At 29.8% G+C, this 20,135-nt stretch overlaps 1 protein-coding gene across 1 annotated transcript; it reads left to right on the forward strand.

The window, feature by feature from the left end:
- The first annotated feature begins 11,467 nt into the window (after positions 1 to 11,467).
- LOC114166009 (iron-sulfur assembly protein IscA-like 2, mitochondrial) lies at positions 11,468 to 15,742 on the forward strand. The gene is made up of 7 exons (XM_028050665.1): positions 11,468 to 11,687; positions 11,816 to 11,889; positions 12,908 to 12,954; positions 13,360 to 13,529; positions 14,037 to 14,167; positions 14,245 to 14,353; positions 15,381 to 15,742. Exons 4-7 carry the CDS (start codon positions 13,371 to 13,373, stop codon positions 15,447 to 15,449), a joined length of 468 nt encoding a protein of 155 aa, XP_027906466.1. The 5' UTR covers positions 11,468 to 11,687; positions 11,816 to 11,889; positions 12,908 to 12,954; positions 13,360 to 13,370; the 3' UTR covers positions 15,450 to 15,742.
- Positions 15,743 to 20,135: the final 4,393 nt, after the last annotated feature.

Raw genomic sequence — 20,135 nt, forward strand, 5'->3', positions numbered from 1 at the left:
TGTTTATTAGCAGGGGATGAATTTGCGAAGGAAAAGTAATATGTATTTTAAATTTAAACCGTTTTTATTAAATTTGTATAAATTTCTAATTTTTAGTAGTCATAATATTTAACTGATTATTTAATCAAATAAAATATTTGATTTATCTTAACACTACATTCAAATTGGTGTATGAATATATGAGATATTTTCGACTTGAATAAAAATTTATTAAATGTTCTTCTTACCACTCCTTTAGTAAGGATATCAACCAATTACAATTCAAATCTTACAAAAGGGGCAATAAATGATTTCAGCTTCAAATTTCTCTTTAATTAAATATCTATCGATTTCAACATGTTTTATTCTATTAAATAAGATTATCAGCAATTGCCATAATCGAATTATCGTCATAATACAAATCTTTTAGATTGTTTTTAATTTAAAACTCAAAATCTGATAGACCGTTTCGTACCCACAACCCAAAACCCTTACCCACTCTCTGGACACCACGTCGGTTTTCATTTAACATTGGTTCAATGCGGTTCTGTTTTGAGCTTTTTATGCAAAATATTTGGTGCCATACGTTTGGATTCACTGATTAGGTTTGATTAGATGATAAGAATTTTTGATGGAAACAATGAAACTGTGGATCTTTGATTCGGTTATGAGGTCTTTTTTTAGTATGACTATTGAAATGGAGAACTGCAGTTACTAGTTACTAGTACAGTTGTTGGTTTTTTTTTTTTTGTTTTTTTTAAACAGCATTGTTTTGAATATGTAATCGTAAAAATAGGATGGGTTGAAATTTATTTTGTAAAATAGGATGAATATGTTAGGTTTCATGACGACTTTAAGGCTAAAGTTATCGTGTGACTTGTTTTATTTCTTTTTTTACAAAAAAGAAGTCATTAGAACTCTTTCAGATTTTCGTATTTAAAAATAAATACAGAACTGAAATAGTCATGTGTCTTGATGACTTTAGTATTGATATCATGAATTCTGACAACTTTAGTACTGAAATCGTGGTGAATACTTACGATTTCAGTTTTTTAATATACAAAAATCAGTAGAAGTTCTGACAACTTCACCTTTTAAAAAAAAAATGGTCAAGTGAACCTATTTTATGATTATGGATTCAAAAGAATCCTGTTTTAAAAAAAAAAAAAAAACCTATGTTGAAAATGCAATTTGTTCTTGAGACTTGAATTATTGGGTTATAATTTACTTAGATTTGTGTTAGGATTGATGAGTTAAAGTGAGTACTGTTTGTGTGGCAGAAGTTGGTCGTGAAAGGGGTTTGGGTGAATCACATTGGCATGGGTCTAATTTCATAATTGCTTTTGTTGGGACTCTGTGTTGTCGTTAATTAGTGACAGAGCTTAGCCCACACTTTTGCTGTATGAATCCACTCTGAAAGCTTCATGGCTATAAGATTTCATTATTCATGTGATGGATTCAGATTAGATGGCGATGTTTAGAGTCGTTTTATTTTTTAAAATTTTTCTTATATAATATAAACATGGTATCTTTTTAATTCCATCTAGTGATGAGGCAAATTTGATATACTTAGTATTTAGAGTTTTAGGTTTGTCTTTAACACTGTTCTGGTTTGAACTTTTGATGCAATTTGTTTGATTCTGGAAGTGGAGGCTCCTAATTTATTTTGCAGATGTGGTTCTGAGTAGAACTTGAAAAATATTGTTGTTTTTGGATTGAATGCATATGTTAGTGCATTTAATATCCCGGAGGTTTTATAGTATAATATTGATGCATTTAGTTGTATATGTGATTGAAATTTGTATGGGTGAGTTAACATTACATGATGCAGGTCCCACTTTAAATTTAATTTTAGGTTTATGTGATTTTTTTATGAATGGGTAGCTTATATTTGAGAATTAGATCAATCTGGTATAATTCGAGATGTGCAGGAAATGGGCCTTTAGAGGCAAATATTCACAATGCTTTGTTTTGTTGCTTTCTTTATTCTATATGGATTTAAGGATTGTCCATAATTTGTTAGTATTATAAGTTCAACATTTTTTTTTTTCAATTTCATACTTATACGTTTTAAAATGCTTTAGGTGTTTCTACGGCCGTCTGTCCGTATCGTCTTATATACCTAATAAATATTCGAATGCTTCTAATAAAAATTCGAATGCTTGTATAATTGTATGTATAGCTGATATTTGATAATTTAATAAAAAAATTTAAAGATAAGTTTTTAGGATATTTTTATGGTCATTCGCGTTATTTGATATTTCCAATAAAGGTTCGGATACCTGTAAGATTATCCGCATCGTCTAGTATTTAACTATTTTAACAAAATATTTTGAAGATAAGTTTTTGGATGTTTGTATTGTGTTACTGTTTGGTTCTCGGTACTTTTTTTCTTTCCTTAAAAGAATTCTAAAAAATATAAGATTTTCAAAAACTACAAATACAATATTTTCAATAAACTTTTTCTACAATCAAATTACGTAACTCTAATTCTCTATTATGAATAAAGATACGTGGGAGAAGGAATTATCCTTGTCAAGCACCTTAAAACCTAAAAATTATTTTGTTTCTTTAAAGTATTATTTTTCTATTAATTTTAGGAAAATTGTGTATTTTGAAATTCACATTATCTTTGTATCTGTAGTTAAAGGTATTGCTTTTGGGTGGGTGTGGTAGGGTGTTAATATTTCCCCAGTTTTGTTTCATCCTTATGATTTTTCCATAGTTTTTCCAAAATAAACTATGGTGAAGACTCCTAAAAAGGTATTTTATTTTAAAATACTTTATTTTTTCTTTTTCAAGTTAGTCATCTCGTCGCGTTTTAGGTTGTGACACTGAATCAAAACTAAATTAGCTAACTTACCAGCACATAAATAAAAGTCTAAAAAACCATTCATTGATCCAAAATATCATGACAAACTAAAGAAAAGTCACAACTCAACATATATAGAAGTATGTATGAAGCCAAACCAGGACAAACCTTAGCTGCACCATCAATATTCACCTTAAGCCAAATGGTAGATAGAACTTGTCATATTACATCCAAAAGTGAAACTACCTTAGTTTGAATATTGAAAAATTTCTGCACAAAAAAAAAAAATCAAAGATAATATTACTCATGCTTTTTATATTTATTCTAAACCATATGCACTAACTCCTTAATTTGAAAAATAGTAGAAGAAAACACATTTGGATCCTAAAATCTATTATGATTTCTCATCCTCCAAATCATCCAAACAACTGCAATAATGACTGTCACTTTAATCACTCCCTTCAAAGGTGCAAATCCAAAGAAAAAAAGTTGTAAATCCTGAAAAACTTCATTCAACCATTCCCACAACCGTATAACAATAGAACAGTGAAAGAATAAATAAGAGAAAAATTCAACATTATTACCACAAAAAGAACACATAGAGCATAAAATCGTTCTTTTTTTTAACCTCCACATCAATAGGTAAAACAACCTTACAACAACTTGCAAAGAACCAAAGTTTTACCTGGTGGCACCTCATCTAATCAAATCAAGTTCTCCCAATCCACACATTTCATACCAAAAGAGAAAAACTTTTGCAATTTTTTTAAAAAGTACAACAATATCATCCATAATCCAATTAAGCATCATCTTATACATTATGAAAATCTTTCAAGCATATCCAAAATGATTACCCATATCTCATTTGTATACTTACAATTTCAATAATGACGAGGACTTAACTATTCATGTTGACGTTAATCCAACCAATATTCAAAAATCTTCAATACAAAGTTTGAAAGTGATTAATGGTTATTTGAAAGATGTGCAAAACCTATGATGATATAGTTGTGTTTGTATTTTCTTAGAAATCTCCTTTTGTGGTACCATTTTTGAATGATTGAGAGGTTTTTATGTTGAATTACTTCCAGGTGTTAAAACTCCTATTGCTATACTTGTGATGGGGAAAACAACAACAAACAATATACCAGAGAATGCAGCGGATATAATTTCCCCTAACTTGCAAGAATCTATGAGGAGCAATAATCAAAGAGCAGCAGTAATAAATCACCAAAAGCACAAATAAAGGCACCAAGATTTTTAACGTGGAAAACCCCTCAAATCAAGAGTAAAAACCACGAGTCGTCCAGACCAAAGAAATAGCTCCACTATGATCAACAAGAGTACAAAAGAGTCTCAATCAATAGCACAAATTAGTGCCAACACCCAACCAAATAACAAAGCAACAAAGCTTTCAAATAGAGAAGAACAAGAGAGGAAAACCTCTACAAATCACTGCTGCAGTGCGAAATTAATATCTCCCAACTCAGACCTTGTATCAAAGATCCGACCGGTCAGAATGAATAGCAATGAGTTCCGAACCTGCTGTAAAAATTTCAGCCCGATCCAACGGTGAACGAATCCGCAGCGCAGAATTTACTGCGACAGCTCTATGAAAAACGTGAACAGAATTTTCCCTCTACCTCTCCCTCTATGTGTTAGGGCTTTCAGTGTATTCTAACTCTATTGTTCTGTCTCTCTCTTTATTTTATAGCCTCCTCTCCACTAGGTTAAGTGAGACATGAGCTTCTCAAATTTTGGACCTTTTCTCCACATAGGAAGGGGGCCCAATACCCAACAACTTGGTGGTACCATTTTTGAATGATTGAGAGGTTTATGTTGAATTACTTCCAGGTGTTAAAACTCCTATTGCTATACTTGGACATGAGCATTGTTAAACTAATATAGATAAAGAAATAAGGACTAACCTTTAGTCATTGTCATTGTCACGAGAATCCTTTAATGTGCTTTATAGTTTCAAACTCTTACTCTCTAAACTTTGATTATATAGTATAATGTAGAAGAGAGAAAATTTAATGACCCAAAGCACAAAACACCTATGAACTTTATAGAGCTCTTTGCCCATCAGAGAGTAATTACCATAATAAATTTTTGTCAATTATATGAGATTACATTATCAAAATTTATGCAACAATTATAAAATTGATTGACAAATGGACCACATATATGGAAATAATTGACCATGTGAATATATCATATTATTCCACATATCACATTTGGGAAATTTCCAACATTTCCCACTTGGTCCATTTCTCCCATTATCAACCAATACAAGAAATTACATACAAGTGGTGACAGGTAATCCAAAATTGAGTATTATCTCTCATGTACCACAATATATAAGTCTTTCATCAAAGACTTTTAACTCCAATGAATAAACCATATGTTTATTATTCTGGGTCAAACGAAATTTCTCAAAATAAACAAATATGTACTCAACAAAATGAGAAAAAACTAATGTGTCACAACATAGAACCAAGTTCCATTTGCGCTAAATGATCGTTAAAATTCTTTAATGACATGTCTTTAGTCAAAGGTCGACAATCATCAACTCAATGCTAACGTGTTCAATGACCACTATACATGTTCTCTTATAGTTAGATATTTAATATCAATGTGATTACTTTGAATTTCGCTTCTATTATTCTTAGCCATAAATATTACAACAAAGTTATCAGAATATAACTTCAATAGCCTAGCAATTGAATTCACAACTCTAAACCCAAACATAAAACTCTTCAACCATACACCATGTGAGGTAGCCTCAAAATAGAAACAAACTTAGTCTCCACAGTGGAAGTAGCCGTTAAGATATGTTTTTTGCTACTCCAAAATCTAGCCCAACTAGTTAGGATAAGAATATAACCAAATATTGATTTTCTAGTATTAATGCAACCAACTAAAATCTAAATAGAAGTACCCTATCACCTCCAAACCATCAGTTTGTTTGTTTATATATGAGCCTGAAATCTTTTGATCCTTAAAAATATATGATTACCTTCTAGTGGTCAACACCTGGATTACTCCGATATCTTTCCAAAACTTCAACAGTGAAATGTCAGGTCTGGTGCAAACCTGAGCATACATTAGACTTCCAATATTAGAAGCATATGAAACATTCTTCATCAGTTCCCGTTCAAGATCACTTTCGGCTCCAATGTTATAATCTGATTCTTGTAAATACACTTCATAATCATTATAAATTGTTAATTAATATTTTGATATTTGTAGATCTTCTTAATGTTGCTTTACTACCTTGATGGAAAACTTGTTGTTTAATAGGTTCCTCAACAACTTGATCTATCTCTAATAATTTGTGGAACTCGAATAATCAACTATCTAATACGCTTTTGAACCAAAAGGAGCATGAATCATTACCAACCTGTCATTTGATTTAGAGAGTTGAACTTTACTATGATTATTTTAAATTAAATCACTTTAACTAAGTCATTTCCAAGAAAATTCACATTCATTGATCCAAAAATTCTAATGTTATGAGATGGACAATAAAATAATGTAATCTTTGGACTCTCTAACATAATCACATAATGTCTTAACCTCGGTGAGCTTTAAGAATGAAAAATTCATGATAATTGTGTTGGTAAGAGATTTGTCAAATTTGATGGATTATTCATCAATAACCTTCAGTAAAGCTTTCACATTGTCATGCTAACCATCAAAAACTCGAATACCAACAGAAAAGTTGGTCTTTATTAATGTCACAAAGAGGCAAAGTAACCTCTCCCACTTTTCAAAGAGATCAATAACATCTGAAAGTTTTGGTCTCGATAATAACGGTAATTCTAATTTTTTAATAGTATAATCAATGTCCATTCAATCTAAATTGAGAAGAACTTTCTCCTGCAAAAACTTATAATTATCCCCTTTTTAGTTTGGGAAAACCATAATGGATATAAGAAATATTCACAGTTTAAGAAACTGTAAATTTTTAAGATACATGCTCCTCATCATTTGAGACTATAACAAAAATCATATTTTACCAATGCAAACATGTATTAATGAATGAATGTAGTGACATAAAACTTGCATGTGGGTTAAAGTCGTACTCAATTAGACTCATATAACAAAATGATAAAACTATTATGTTTGATAGATTCAAACATGTCTTAATGAATAAATCTAGTGACATAAAACTTACTTGTTTACTAAAGTCTTAATCGTTTATACTCATATAACCAAATGATAAAACTATTATATTTTACCCATACAAACACACGTCTAAATGAAGGAATCTAGTGACATAAAAATTGCGTTTGAGCTAAAGTCTTACTCAATTATACTCATATAACCAAATGATAAAACTCTATTATGTTTTACCAATGCGAACATGTCATAATGAATGAATGTAACATAAAACTTGTCTCTAGGCTAAAGTTTTACTCAATTGGACTCATATAACCAAATGATAAAACTATTATGTTTTACCAATGACAACATGTCTTAATGAATGAATATAATGACATAAAATTTACATGTGGGCTAAAGTCTTACTTAATTAGACTCATATAACCAAATGATAAAACTATTATATTTTGTCAATAACAACATATCTTAATGAATTAATATAGTGACATAAAACTTACCTATGAGCTAAAGTCTTATTCGATTATACTCATATAACTAAATGATAAAACTATTAAATTATGTTCATTTTTTTCAATTTTTATGGTAATTCCCAACCATAATTATTGGTCTTGTAAGAAAAAAATATTACGTACAAAATCATATCATTTTTTTTTCTTCATATGGATTTTCTTAAATAAATTTAAAAAGAACACTCATATGTTAATCCTTGACTTAAGTCCTCAAGTCATATAATAATCTAAACAAAAGACATTACTTGACTATCACACTAGAAAATATTTCACATTACAATAGGGATATAAAACAAAATTATATACTCTCGTTATTTTAACAAAATAAAATGTGTATTTTTAACTAATTTTTAACCTCAAAATAATCGGCACACCTACTTAAACAAAAAAAACTAATTGTCATTGTCAATTAGCAAGTAACAGCCTTCTGCACTACATGAGTACACAAAACAAATCTCAGACTACTAGATTCCTTAGAGCGATTCTGACAAAGCCTCGAAGGATTGCAGTGTTATACTTCAAGACCTTTTATACCCGTAACAACAATGTCCAAGAGTTGATGTCATCAATGGTGATACGTCCAATGCTGATAATATTAGGTCTAACATCAAATACAAAAAAAAAATACAAATAAAGAATCCAAAAGGATAACCGCAAAAAAATGATAATAATCCAAAATTAAGTTTATTTAAATGTATATTTTACATTTAATTTATTTAAAATTGTTTTAAAGTTGTTAACAGAAATAATGTTAATGGAAAAAAATTCATAAATTATATTAATATTTTATTACATTGTACTTTAATATTATTTTTTATTTGAATTTATAATTCAAATAATTGTATATTTTTAAAATGTGTAAAATTTAATAATTTCTATACAAATGTTTGAGTTGGTGTAAGAATAACAATTATAAAAATTTTAAAAATAATTTTAACTAGTTCATGTAACAATAAAAAACAAATAAATTTAAAATATGAAAACAATTTTAAGTAAAGTTGAAAGTGAAACAAATTTAAATAAACTTAGTTATGTTAAAAATATATAATAAAAATATCAATTTGAATAAAAATATCAAATTTAATAAAAATATTTGTATAACATTTATACAAAAATTAATTTTTGTTTCAATTTGGAGAGGGACTAAATTGCACAATTTTTACAAAAATTGGAACTAAATTTAGATAAAAATTAAAATATAGGGACCAAATTGAGAATGAGAAAATAACACATGACATAATACTGACATGTGACATTGTCACCGCTACATCATCCTGTCACTGTCACGTGGCACGACAACAGCTTGACACGTGACAATTTTTATCAAATTGAGATTTTGCTATAAAAATAAAGATAAAAAACATAATTACACCAAAAAGATAAAGACTAATATTCTACCATTATCATTGTCACGAGAATCCTATAACGTGTTTTCTATAATTTCAAATCCTGAATCATCTAAACTTTGAAGTACACTATATTGTAGGAGAAAACAAATTTGAGGATTTGATCACCAAAGCAAATAACACCTCTGTCAAAAATTGTGATAAATAATAGCTACCGCACCATTTTTGTAGAAAAATTAAAATAAAAAAAATGGGATTGAATTACTCTATACTTTGACTACTTTTTCTTATGTTAAATATATATATATATATATATATATATATATATATATATATATATATATATATATATATATATATATATATGCGAAAACATAGGTGCGACAACACCTGTGTGTTTAATTTTTTAATTTTTATAAGAATTTGAGTTAAGATCAATAATATTTACTTTCAAAATATGTATAATAAATTTTAAAATAGTTATTAACTAGAATAATTGTTGAAAAAAAGTTTTTTTCGAATAACGGTCAAAATAAAAGAGATTTAAAAAAAACGGTTAAAGATAAACTAATTATAAAATAATTAATTTTTAAAATAATAAATAAGGATAAAATTGGAAAACGAAAAGTTGACACAAAAAAGGGAATCCTCTTTATATATTGAATGAGACACAAAAGTGGACACAAAAGTTGGTCAAAACTAATTATATTTCTCTATGTATACACAGTGTTCCCTTAAAATAATGTAACATTTAGATTCAGTTCAATTCGATTCGATTCGGTTCATTCAATAAAGAATATATAATGAATTTTTAAAATAGTTGTTAAATGTAAAATTAGAAAAATAAAATATGTACATAAGAGACGTTTTTAAAATAACTGTTGAAGACAAAAGAGGTTTTTAGGCTAACAGTTAAAAGTAAACTATTTATAAAATAATTAGTTTTTGAAATAATAATTAAGGGTAAAATTGGAATAACAAAATATGGATACAAAAGAGGGTATCATCTATATATATTGTTATAGATGAAAAAAATTAGTCTAACTAAACTTAAATATGATTATCTGTATTATATTAAAGTAACAAAAAAAAAACTAAACTATTTATAATAAAATTAAATATTAAAGTAAAAAAATAAATTTTTTCATCGTCTTATAATATTATTCTTAAATATTTAGACTTTCACCAATTTCGGAACTCTATGTTCTCCTTTTTGACAAAATAGTTATTTCCGTGAAAGGTGAATACAAACATTTTTAAGTTCGTCCTTTGAATGTTGTTGTTTTTATTGAAAGTATACAGTTTGTTTATGTTATTGTTTATACACTTGCTATATTTAATTTGGGGAAAATCATTATGTTTTAATTGTTTAAGAGGGACTTCACGATTGTGGTGTTGGTGCTAAAAAAAAATTTCGGTGTGACATTTTTTACGCACATTACAAAGCGACTCTCCTTTTGCTCTATATTGATTAATTATGAAAGTGTAAAATTTTTCCTTAAATTTCCTTCTCTTTCTTTGAAGGTATTTTAAAATTCAGCAAAAGTAAAGAGTATTTATGTTCAGTTTAATCCAGTTCAATTCGGTTCAGTTCGGTTCAGTTAGTTTCAGTTTGGTTCAGTTTGGTCCAGTTTGGTTCGGTTTGATCTGGTTCGGTTCATTGCGGTTCGGTTCAGTGCGGTTAGGTTTGGTTCAGTGTGGTTTGGTTCGGTTTAGTGCGATTCGGTTCGGTTTAGTGCGGTTCGATTTGGTCTAGTCCGGTTCAGTTTGGTTTGGTCCGGTTCGGTTCGATTAAGTGCGGTTTTGTTCGGTTTGGTTTGGTCTGGTTCGATTCAGTTCATTTCGTTTTGGTTCGGTTCAGTGCAGTTCGGTTCGGTCCGGTCTGGTTTGGTTTGGTCCAGTCCGGTTCGGTTCAGTGCGGTTTGATTCAGTTTGGTTTGGCCTGGTCTGGTTCGGTTTGGTCTGGTTCGATTCGGTTCGGTTTGGTACGGTCCGGTTCGGTTCGGTTCGGTTTAGTGCGGTTCGGTCCGACCCGGTTCGGTCTGGTTCAATTCGATTCGATTCAGTTCTGTTTAATAAAGAATATATAATGAATTTTTAAAATAATTGTTAAATGTAAAATTAGAAAAATAAAATATGTACATAAGAGAAGTTTTTAATACAACGGGTTAAAACATAAGAGGTTTTTAGACGAATTAAAAGTAACCTATTTATAAAATAATTAGTTTTTAAAATAATAATTAAGGGTAAAATTGGAATAACGAAATATGAACACAAACGAGGGTAGGATACCCTCTTTTGTGTCCACATTTCAAAATACTAATTTTATCCTTTAAAATATAATTATTTATTAACTTTTTTAAACTTACCCTTACTTTTACAAACTTTTTATTTATTGATCAACAATTATTCTCTCATCTTTTCTTATATATTACACTTTATTTTTAATAAATATAATTTTATTTTATATATTAACTTAATAACATTATACTATCATTATCTATTAATATTATCATCTATATTTAAAAATACATATATACATGACAGTGCTTTTGAAGGCTAGTATATATATATATATATATATATATATATATATATATATATATATATATATATTCTAAAGTAACAAACTTACAATACTGTAATAATAGTTATTACTTATGGACATTAAATGCCACTGGACGGGGCCAACCCCGTTTTACAGCTTTGATTGTTTTTGTTTTGCCCTTCCTTCATTTCTGTCCAGAGAGCCACAAACAAAAACATTAAACAGCATAGCAGCAGCACGCGACAGATAGAGAGCGAAAACCTACCACACCCACGCAACCCAGCCCAATCCCAGTTCGGGGTTGACTCCGGCGACGATCACATCGGCGGCAGCGACCACACCGACAGCGGCCCTACGCGACACAGGTTCGTCTTTTCTTCGATTCCTTTTCTAATCTTCGATTTCGTTCGCAAAATTCTTCAAATTAGTTTCTCTTATTCAATTGATTTGCCCTAGTTGATGGTTCCTAAGCTTCTTCTTCTTACTGCAACAGTCCATAACGAAAGAGAGTCTCCATAACGGCGAAGGTGACTGACGGTGGTGAAACAATCGGCGACGACGACGCAGGTTTGTTTCTTTTCTCTTCTTTGCATCATTTTGTTGGGGCTTCATTTGACATTATTTTTCGAATTGGGGGGATTTTCGTTATGGTGATTTCGTGGATGGGGTGGGGATTTCTGGTTGATTTGTAATTCGTATCTTGCACATGTTTTTTGCGAGTTGGGATATCCCTTTTCCAATTATTTAATCAAAATTTTGGTGTTTAAGAATTAGAAGTTCCAACATTTGAATCACTGTAGTTTCATCTTCCATCTTTACGGGTGTGTAAAGACAAATTGTCTTATTCTCTTAGGAAAAAGTTATTTTGATACTAGTTAACAATATATATATTTGACACTCCATTTTAATATATATATATATATATATATATATATATATATATATATATATTAAAAAATAATATAAATATAATTAAAATATCATTATTTTAAATTATCAAATGACTGTATGATGTCAAAATATCATCATTCATTTTTCTTACCATCACTTGTTGACACCACAACTTTGTCCATGAGGTGTATGGTGAATTCATGATAGAAACATTGAGATTTTACGTCAGCAAAATGTTTTAAATTCTGTAACTTGAAAATGCCTTTTTAATTACACAATTTAATAGTCTTTTTAATGTAAAAAATAACTTTTGGAATTTGTAATCTGAAAATATCTTTCAGGATTTCATATTGTAAAATTTTTTTGGTACAAAATATAAGTTTTTTATTACTCAATCTGTAAATCATTCCAAATTTTAAAGTCTAATTTGAATTATACAATCTATAAATTATTTTTTTTCGTAAAAAAGACTTTTAAATTGTATATTCTAAAATACAGACTTTTAAATATAAGTTTTAGGATTGCATAATCTGAAAGTCTAACTTACTGTCTTAAATTGTGTAATTCAATATATTTTTTCTAACCCTATAAGAAAAGTCTTGAAGCCCAACACCAAACAACAAGCAATATAAGGAAGTTTCTTCCTACAATATATAATTTTTTTCCTATAATTCTATAAATTCTTGTATTTCAGAACGCAAGAGACCGGCGCAGCATCCCTGAGGCTTCTCTTCTCTGTTGGTAAGATTAGTATTATTCGCTCGTTTCCATATAGCTGGTTCCATTTGGGTGTGTGATCTAGTTTTTAGCCGTAATTATAATTGATTGACTCTTAAATTTATTAAAATAAGTGTCGTTCTTATGAAATTTGATGCTATATCATCCTTTAACTAAAATGGAGACTCAAACTAGAATGTTATATCATCACTTAACTTGATGTTATTGAGGAGTTCACATTAATTGGAAATACCAGCAGCAAATTAATATATATATATATATATATATATATATATATATATATTACAAGTACATTTTATAAGATTGATTTATACTTAAATGATTGTGTTATCCTTACATAATATTGTGTGAGGCTTCATATTTGTGCATATGAATATGATTTTGAAGCCTTTCATTTTGAGAAAACAGAAGCAGGACCAATGATTCGAAGCCTTGCTCTACACTGGGCAGCACGATTCCGACACAACCAATCACTCCTGCGTCTTTCTTCTTCTTATGCTTCTCCCGCTACTCTTCACCATGCCACGTCCTCTTCTCCTTCCGCTGAGCCCGTTCACATCACCCCAAACTGTATTCGAGTATGTCCCCTTTTAATTTTTCATTATTTTATCATTTTCTCATTGATCTTTGTTTGTTTCTATGCCCGCTGAAACCCAGCAAGGAAACCAAATTTGATCTCGCCTTGGATTTTTGTAAATTGATGGTCACTGCTTTAGTACAATTAAAATATGTTTTTATTTTTTGCTTGGTATAGCTATTGATTTGCGTACGTGATTTGTACCTCGATTTGTATTTTGGCAATGGAAAATTGTGGTGGTTTTTTGTGTCCCATTATAGTATAGGGAAAAACACAAACAAGCTTTGTTCAGTATTTCTTCGATGATTGGCGCACGTCGTTGGAATACATAATTTATGTGATGTGACTATTGTTTAGAAGATGCAGGTTATACTAAATTACTTATTGCATCGTAGGGTCATCCTTTCTAAATTTGATTCTACTAATTTAATTCCATGAAGCTGTATATATTACAACGTGAGTTCAATACTTATTATTGACTCATTTCTACACCGTGTCAACGCAACAGAAAATGAAGGAACTGGAAGCAAGTGAATCATCGACTAGTGGAAAAATGCTTCGTTTGAGTGTGGAAACTGGTGGTTGTTCTGGATTCCAATATGTTTTTAATCTTGATGACCGAATTAACTCAGATGATAGGTATTACCTTTTCTCATGGAAATTTCAATAATGATATGCTAAGCCCTTGTTCTGACATTTTTATCACTACATTGTAGAGTTTTTGAGAGAGAAGGAACTAAATTGGTCGTTGACAACATATCATACGAATTTGTAAAAGGGGCAACGGTTGATTATGTTGAGGAGCTAATCCGTTCAGCTTTCGTGGTAAGACAATTTCACTTGTGAGTGAGCATAAACTGTTGTCTTCATATTAGCACTGCACCATTGTTGTCACAGAACTTTATATTTATGGTTACACCTAGGGAAGAATGTTTTGTGTGCACGTTTGTAAATTGATTTCTTTTAAGAAATACTTGTTTCCTTTTTCTTTTCGATTGCTCTCATAAAAATTTTCAAAAAAGAAAAAAAAGAAGAAAATTTGCATCAAAAATAGGCTAAGCTAAGCACGCCCTATGCTGTATTCTCATAAAGTTTTCAGAAAAAGTATCAATGCACACCTATTTATCTCCTTTAGTACCGCATGCATACAATTGTTGTCGGTCTAGCTGATCTGCATGTGTTAATAGTGAGTTTTGGATTTGCGTGTTGCTGATTTCACTACTATGTTATAGTTCTGATTTCTGAGGACACTAATAATCCATCTTATGAAATCTCGGGAATTTTGAAGTGCAAAAAACAAAAATAAAATTGGAATTTATCTGAAATTATTTAAAAAAATTTCGCAGACCTGTTGCAATCAAAATCTTAACAGATTTGAATTGATTTGTAATCAACAACGTAATCCTTTAATTTTTCTTGTTCTGTCTTTTGATACTAAAACATTTAAGAAGCATGATTCGATACTCTGATATTACTTATCCCCTCTAAGCAGAATCAGCAATAACCATCATCTGTGATAACACTGTCTGGATCCACTCTTAAATGATTTCATAACCTTATTTTTCTCTTGTTCGTTTCATGATTTCATGTTTATTAAAGAGAAATTTTTGCAGCGGCACTTCAATAGCATGTTTGTGATAACTTATATTTTCTTCAATTACTGCTGTTTCCATGAGAAAAGTGTAGTATGTCTGCAAAATAGTGTTGACATGAAAACTTACATAACTGTTTGGGATGTAATATGTATATGATCATCACTTATCATTACTTTGTTCTGTGCTATAAGGTTGCATATTAAAATCATTAAGGCATATAACCGATGACAATTTACCGACTCTGGTTTCATGTGCAGGTGACTGAAAACCCCAGTGCAGTTGGTGGTTGCAGTTGTAAAAGTTCCTTCATGGTGAAACAATTGTGATTTTGTTTCTCCTTTTTGACACTTCACCCACTCCTTAGATATTTGTTATAACCAATTTTCCGTTCTTTTGTACCACTAAGAAGGTAAAGTTTATTTTGTACAATGCTCTCAAATGCTGCTGTCCTAGTAATAGGTTTATCCATATTCATAAAAGCAAGTATTTATAGATTCTACGTCCTTTGGTTTGGCATTTGATTTGTTATGCCATGATTTTTTTTCTCTCTGAACGCTCATTCTATACGTGTATACACTGATACTGATAATAATACTCTGCATAGTTTTTGTTGAATTCACACCTGATCATATGCACTTAAATTTCAACTATTTATACATTCATTACAGTGGCTGTATCCGAAAAGGAGAAACTAATATGTGAGTAAAGGAGTATGAACTACGATAGAATTTGATTTTGAATGTTTAAATTTATAAAATGTAATTTGATTGAAAAATAATATTAAATATACTAATTTTCATTTTAAAAATAATTTTTTCAGAATTCAATTTAGGACATATCTATTGGCCTTTTTAGATTCATTGGTGTAGTTTAGTTTATTAAAATAACTGTCATGAAATTTGATGCTATATCACCCTTTAACTAAAATGGAGACTCAAACTAGAATTTTATATCATCACTTAACTTGAAGTTATCGAGGAGTCCACATTAATGATATGTAAATGATTGTGTTGTAATGCTTTATATTTGTGCTTATGATTTTGAAGCCTTTCATTTGGGAGGAAACAGAAGGAGGACCAATGATTCGAAGCCTTGCTCTACACTAGGCAGTACGATCCCGACACAACCAATCCGTCCTGCGTATTTCTTCTTTCTTATGCTTCTCCTGCTACTCTTCACCACGCCACGCCCTCTTCTTCCACCGATTCCGATCACATCATCCTAAATTGTGTTCGAGTATGTCCCCATTTCTAATTTTTCATTATTTTATCATTTTCTCATTGATGAATGTTTGTCTCTATGTCCGCCAAAATCCAGCAAGGAAAACAAATTCGATCACGCCTTAGATTTTTTTAAATTGATGGTCACTACTTAATACAGTTAAAACAGAGTTTGAATTCAGATAGAACTGGGCCAAGACGATTCTGATTAAAATTTGGCCGAATTTAGGCAGGTCGGCCTAGGTCAAAATTCGTCACAATTCGGTTGATTTAAGGCATTCGAAATTTGGTGGAGTTAGCCTCAGTTATAATTCGACTGAATTCAGTCGAGTTGAAGCTAGTTAAAATTTGCTTGAGTTGATCATGATCGAAATTCGTCAGAATATGACTGAGTTGACCCAGTCGCAATTCATCTTAGTGGTCCTATATTGAAATTTGGCCAAGTTGACCAAGATTGAAATAGGCCGAATTTGATCGAGTCAACCCTTGTCAAAATTAGCTTGAATTTGTTCAAGTTGATCGTGGCGAAAATTCGGCCAAAATCAGTAAAGTCGATTCCAACCGAAATTTGGGCGAAAGACCATTGTTGGTCGAATCAACCTTGATTGAAACGAATTTGGTTAAGTCAACCTTGGCCAAATTCGACCAAATCGACCTTACTCAAAATTTGATCGAATTTTGATCAAGTCGGCCTTGATCAAATTCAGTTGAGTTGGTCCTAACCAAATCCGGCTAAGTCGGCCCAACTCAAAATTCGGCCAAATTTGGCAGAGTAGGCCTCGAACAAAGGTCGGTCAAGTCAAACCCGAATAAAGGTCGGTCGAGTCGGCCCCTGGCTAACATCGATTGAAAGTTGGTCGATGTTCCCGGTTCGACCTTTGGCTCGGGTCGAACTGTCTAGACTTACATCTCTACCGACCTGTCTTGACCTTTAGCTTGGCCTATCACAACCTTCAACCTAGCTCGATCCGTTTTGGGCTTTTGCTCGACCCTAGCTTGTATCATCTTTCATCCCAACCTATTCGACTCGACCTTCCTCTCAAGCCAACCTGTCTCGGGCTTCTACCCAGATTGGTTGTCTCGGGCCTCGGTATGGGATAACCCGTCTCAACCTTCGTCCCATGTATCAATTCATCTCAACCTTTTTTCTGGGTTGGCCTGTTTTGGCATTAGGTTCGGGTCAGCCTGTTTAGAGCTTTTGTTCGAAATGGATAATTCCAACCTTAATTTGGGTCACCCCGTCTCGATCTTCAGCTTGAGACAACTATGCTCGACCTTTGACTCAAGCTAAATATGTTGTTAAGAGTTAATTAAAGTCTTGTAATGAGGTCTAATCCACCTTGACCTTGACTCTAACACACTTTTAGAGGGGTTTCAAATGCTGTAACTTTTCTTTTACCCCTACCTTAGGATCCCCTAAAGGAGAGTTATCGAAGAATAGATCAAGACGGACCCATGAATTATGGACTAATTTGACAACTCTAACTATAATCATCATATTCTCTCCCTTATAAATTAAGGTTTCAAATAATGAACTTGAAAAATCACAAAATTATAAGTCTACCATAAACAATATACAACATCTGTCAATAAATTAGATGTGAAAATGGACTCCATTCATGGAAAAAAAATCATAAATTATCTTAAATTCATAATTGAATATTATAAACTGAGTTTTATTTTATTAAAATATAATTAATCATTACGTAAATTAATTAACTAACTTTGTTTTTAATATATATATATATATATATATATATATATATATATATTAAAATATATGGGAACATAAGTAACGTGTTAAATTTTGCGGTGCATTTAGGTATGTATTTACTAAAGATATATATAAATTTTGAGGTGGATTCATTTATGGGATGTTTGCGATGAACATTTGGTCTCTCACAAAAAATATAGCTGTTTTTCATCTATCTTTTGGAATGGAACTTTCAATATGTAATCACGTTTTATTTTGTCAATAACACATTAAAAGATTATTATATAAGAGATGTTTGTTGGAAATATTTACAGAATAATTTTTTAAAATTAATTTTTAGAAAATTTTTCAAATTTAAACATTTATTTATATAAAAATATATTTAGTTATTATTTAAATTTAAAAAAATAAAATTTAAATATTGTAAATATAGAATAAAATAAAACAATTAATATATATAATATGTCTCCTATGTTAAAAAACTTCAAAACCCCCAACAAGATTCCACTTGTTAAGATGCTCGAGGAGCTATATTAATTAGATTAGTGGTTTGGTGAAATTGAATTTAAAATACCTTTGGGTTGATTCAATATTTGTAAAAAAATTAAAAGCAACAAATTAGCAAATTAGTTGTAGTGAAATATTTGGATGAATGGATATTGTTATGTTTAAAATTGATAACTAATGTACATTTAGTATTGAGGATCGAATATGTTCATACTTGTTCAATAACACATTTTAATTCATATGAGGTAGCATGATTTTTTTTTTTTTTTAAATTGAAGTCCTGGTACATTCGAAGACTCGAAAACTTTTTCTTTAAAAGTAATATTTTATATTGAAGTGGTTTTAATTTTTGTTTAAAGTAAAATATTTTTTAATTTTTATTTTATTATATCTAATGGAATTTATTTCTATTTTTTTATTTAATTAATTTAATGTTTAAAATTAATTTAAATAATTGAATATATGACAGTTAATAAAGTAAGAAAAAAATTATAGCTAATCAAATCCATTAAAATAAAAATAAATGATGATCCCAATATAAATATTTATTTGTATGAATCAGTATTACATGATGGTATTCTTTGTTGTTTTCTAAGTCTTCGGTGTTTTCCATATTCGGTTCAATTAGAATGGTAAATTGTTGTTCAATATTATCATCATTTTAACCATTATCATCTTCATCATCCCCTTTATTATCATATTGTTCTAAAGACATTGTAGATCGACAACAACCCAATATTATACATTTTTTACTTTGCTTTAATTTATATTGATAAAGATATCATATATTTGATTCTCTTTTATTATTATTATTATTATTATCAAATATTCTGTTTTATTATTTTATTAGGTTTTACTTTTCTTTTTCTGTGATGGGATATTGTACTCTATATATTGATCAAGGTTCTAATAAATTAATAACCAAAATTTCTTTGAATTGTTTTCACCAAATATCTCTTATGTTTTTTTTTTTTTCCTTCACAGTTTATACATATCTAACAATAGGTGAAGTTGAATTATAAGCATATAGTGATGTGAATGTAGATGTCTTGAATATACTGTGAGATGAACTTGAAAAGAACTTAGGTTAAGATTGAAAGATGGTGTGTATGTAGAAGGAACCTGGTGTAGAGATGATACCAACCATGTTGGTAAAATTTTAAAAATCCAACCTTTTAAGAAAATACAAAAGTAAATTAATAATATTTGATAAATTAACCTGAAAAATGCTTGTATGTTCAACATCCATATTGGGAAGAGAAAGACTATATTAAATTGGGTCACTATAGATAGAAACACAACTTCTTCTTTTTTTCACAAAATCACCAACATCAAATGTTATACTATTTAATACTTTTTAGATTTTATCAAATTTTATAGTTACATGATAGTATGTTTAGCACAAATCAAACACACAAAATTTTATATTAATATAAAATAATTTAGTATATTATTTACATAGACCAAATTCACATGAGATATATAATTTTAGTTTTAAATTAAACAAACAAAATTCTTATAGTATAATATATATTTTCAATATCGAAAGAGTAATCAATTTAAGGAAAGAG

This window comes from Vigna unguiculata, chromosome 10, assembly GCF_004118075.2.
Source record: "Vigna unguiculata cultivar IT97K-499-35 chromosome 10, ASM411807v1, whole genome shotgun sequence".
Lineage (NCBI taxonomy): Eukaryota > Viridiplantae > Streptophyta > Magnoliopsida > Fabales > Fabaceae > Vigna > Vigna unguiculata.

What these genes read in the sequence shown, in the direction of transcription:
- LOC114166009 (XM_028050665.1), top strand. Translation starts at nt 13,371, where the DNA reads ATGATTCGAAGCCTTGCTCTACACTGGGCAGCACGATTCCGACACAAC. An exon ending in TCACCCCAAACTGTATTCGA is followed by an intron (nt 13,530 to 14,036) that starts GTATGTCCCCTT and finishes TCAACGCAACAG; the next exon opens with AAAATGAAGGAACTGGAAGC. An exon ending in CGAATTAACTCAGATGATAG is followed by an intron (nt 14,168 to 14,244) that starts GTATTACCTTTT and finishes ACTACATTGTAG; the next exon opens with AGTTTTTGAGAGAGAAGGAA.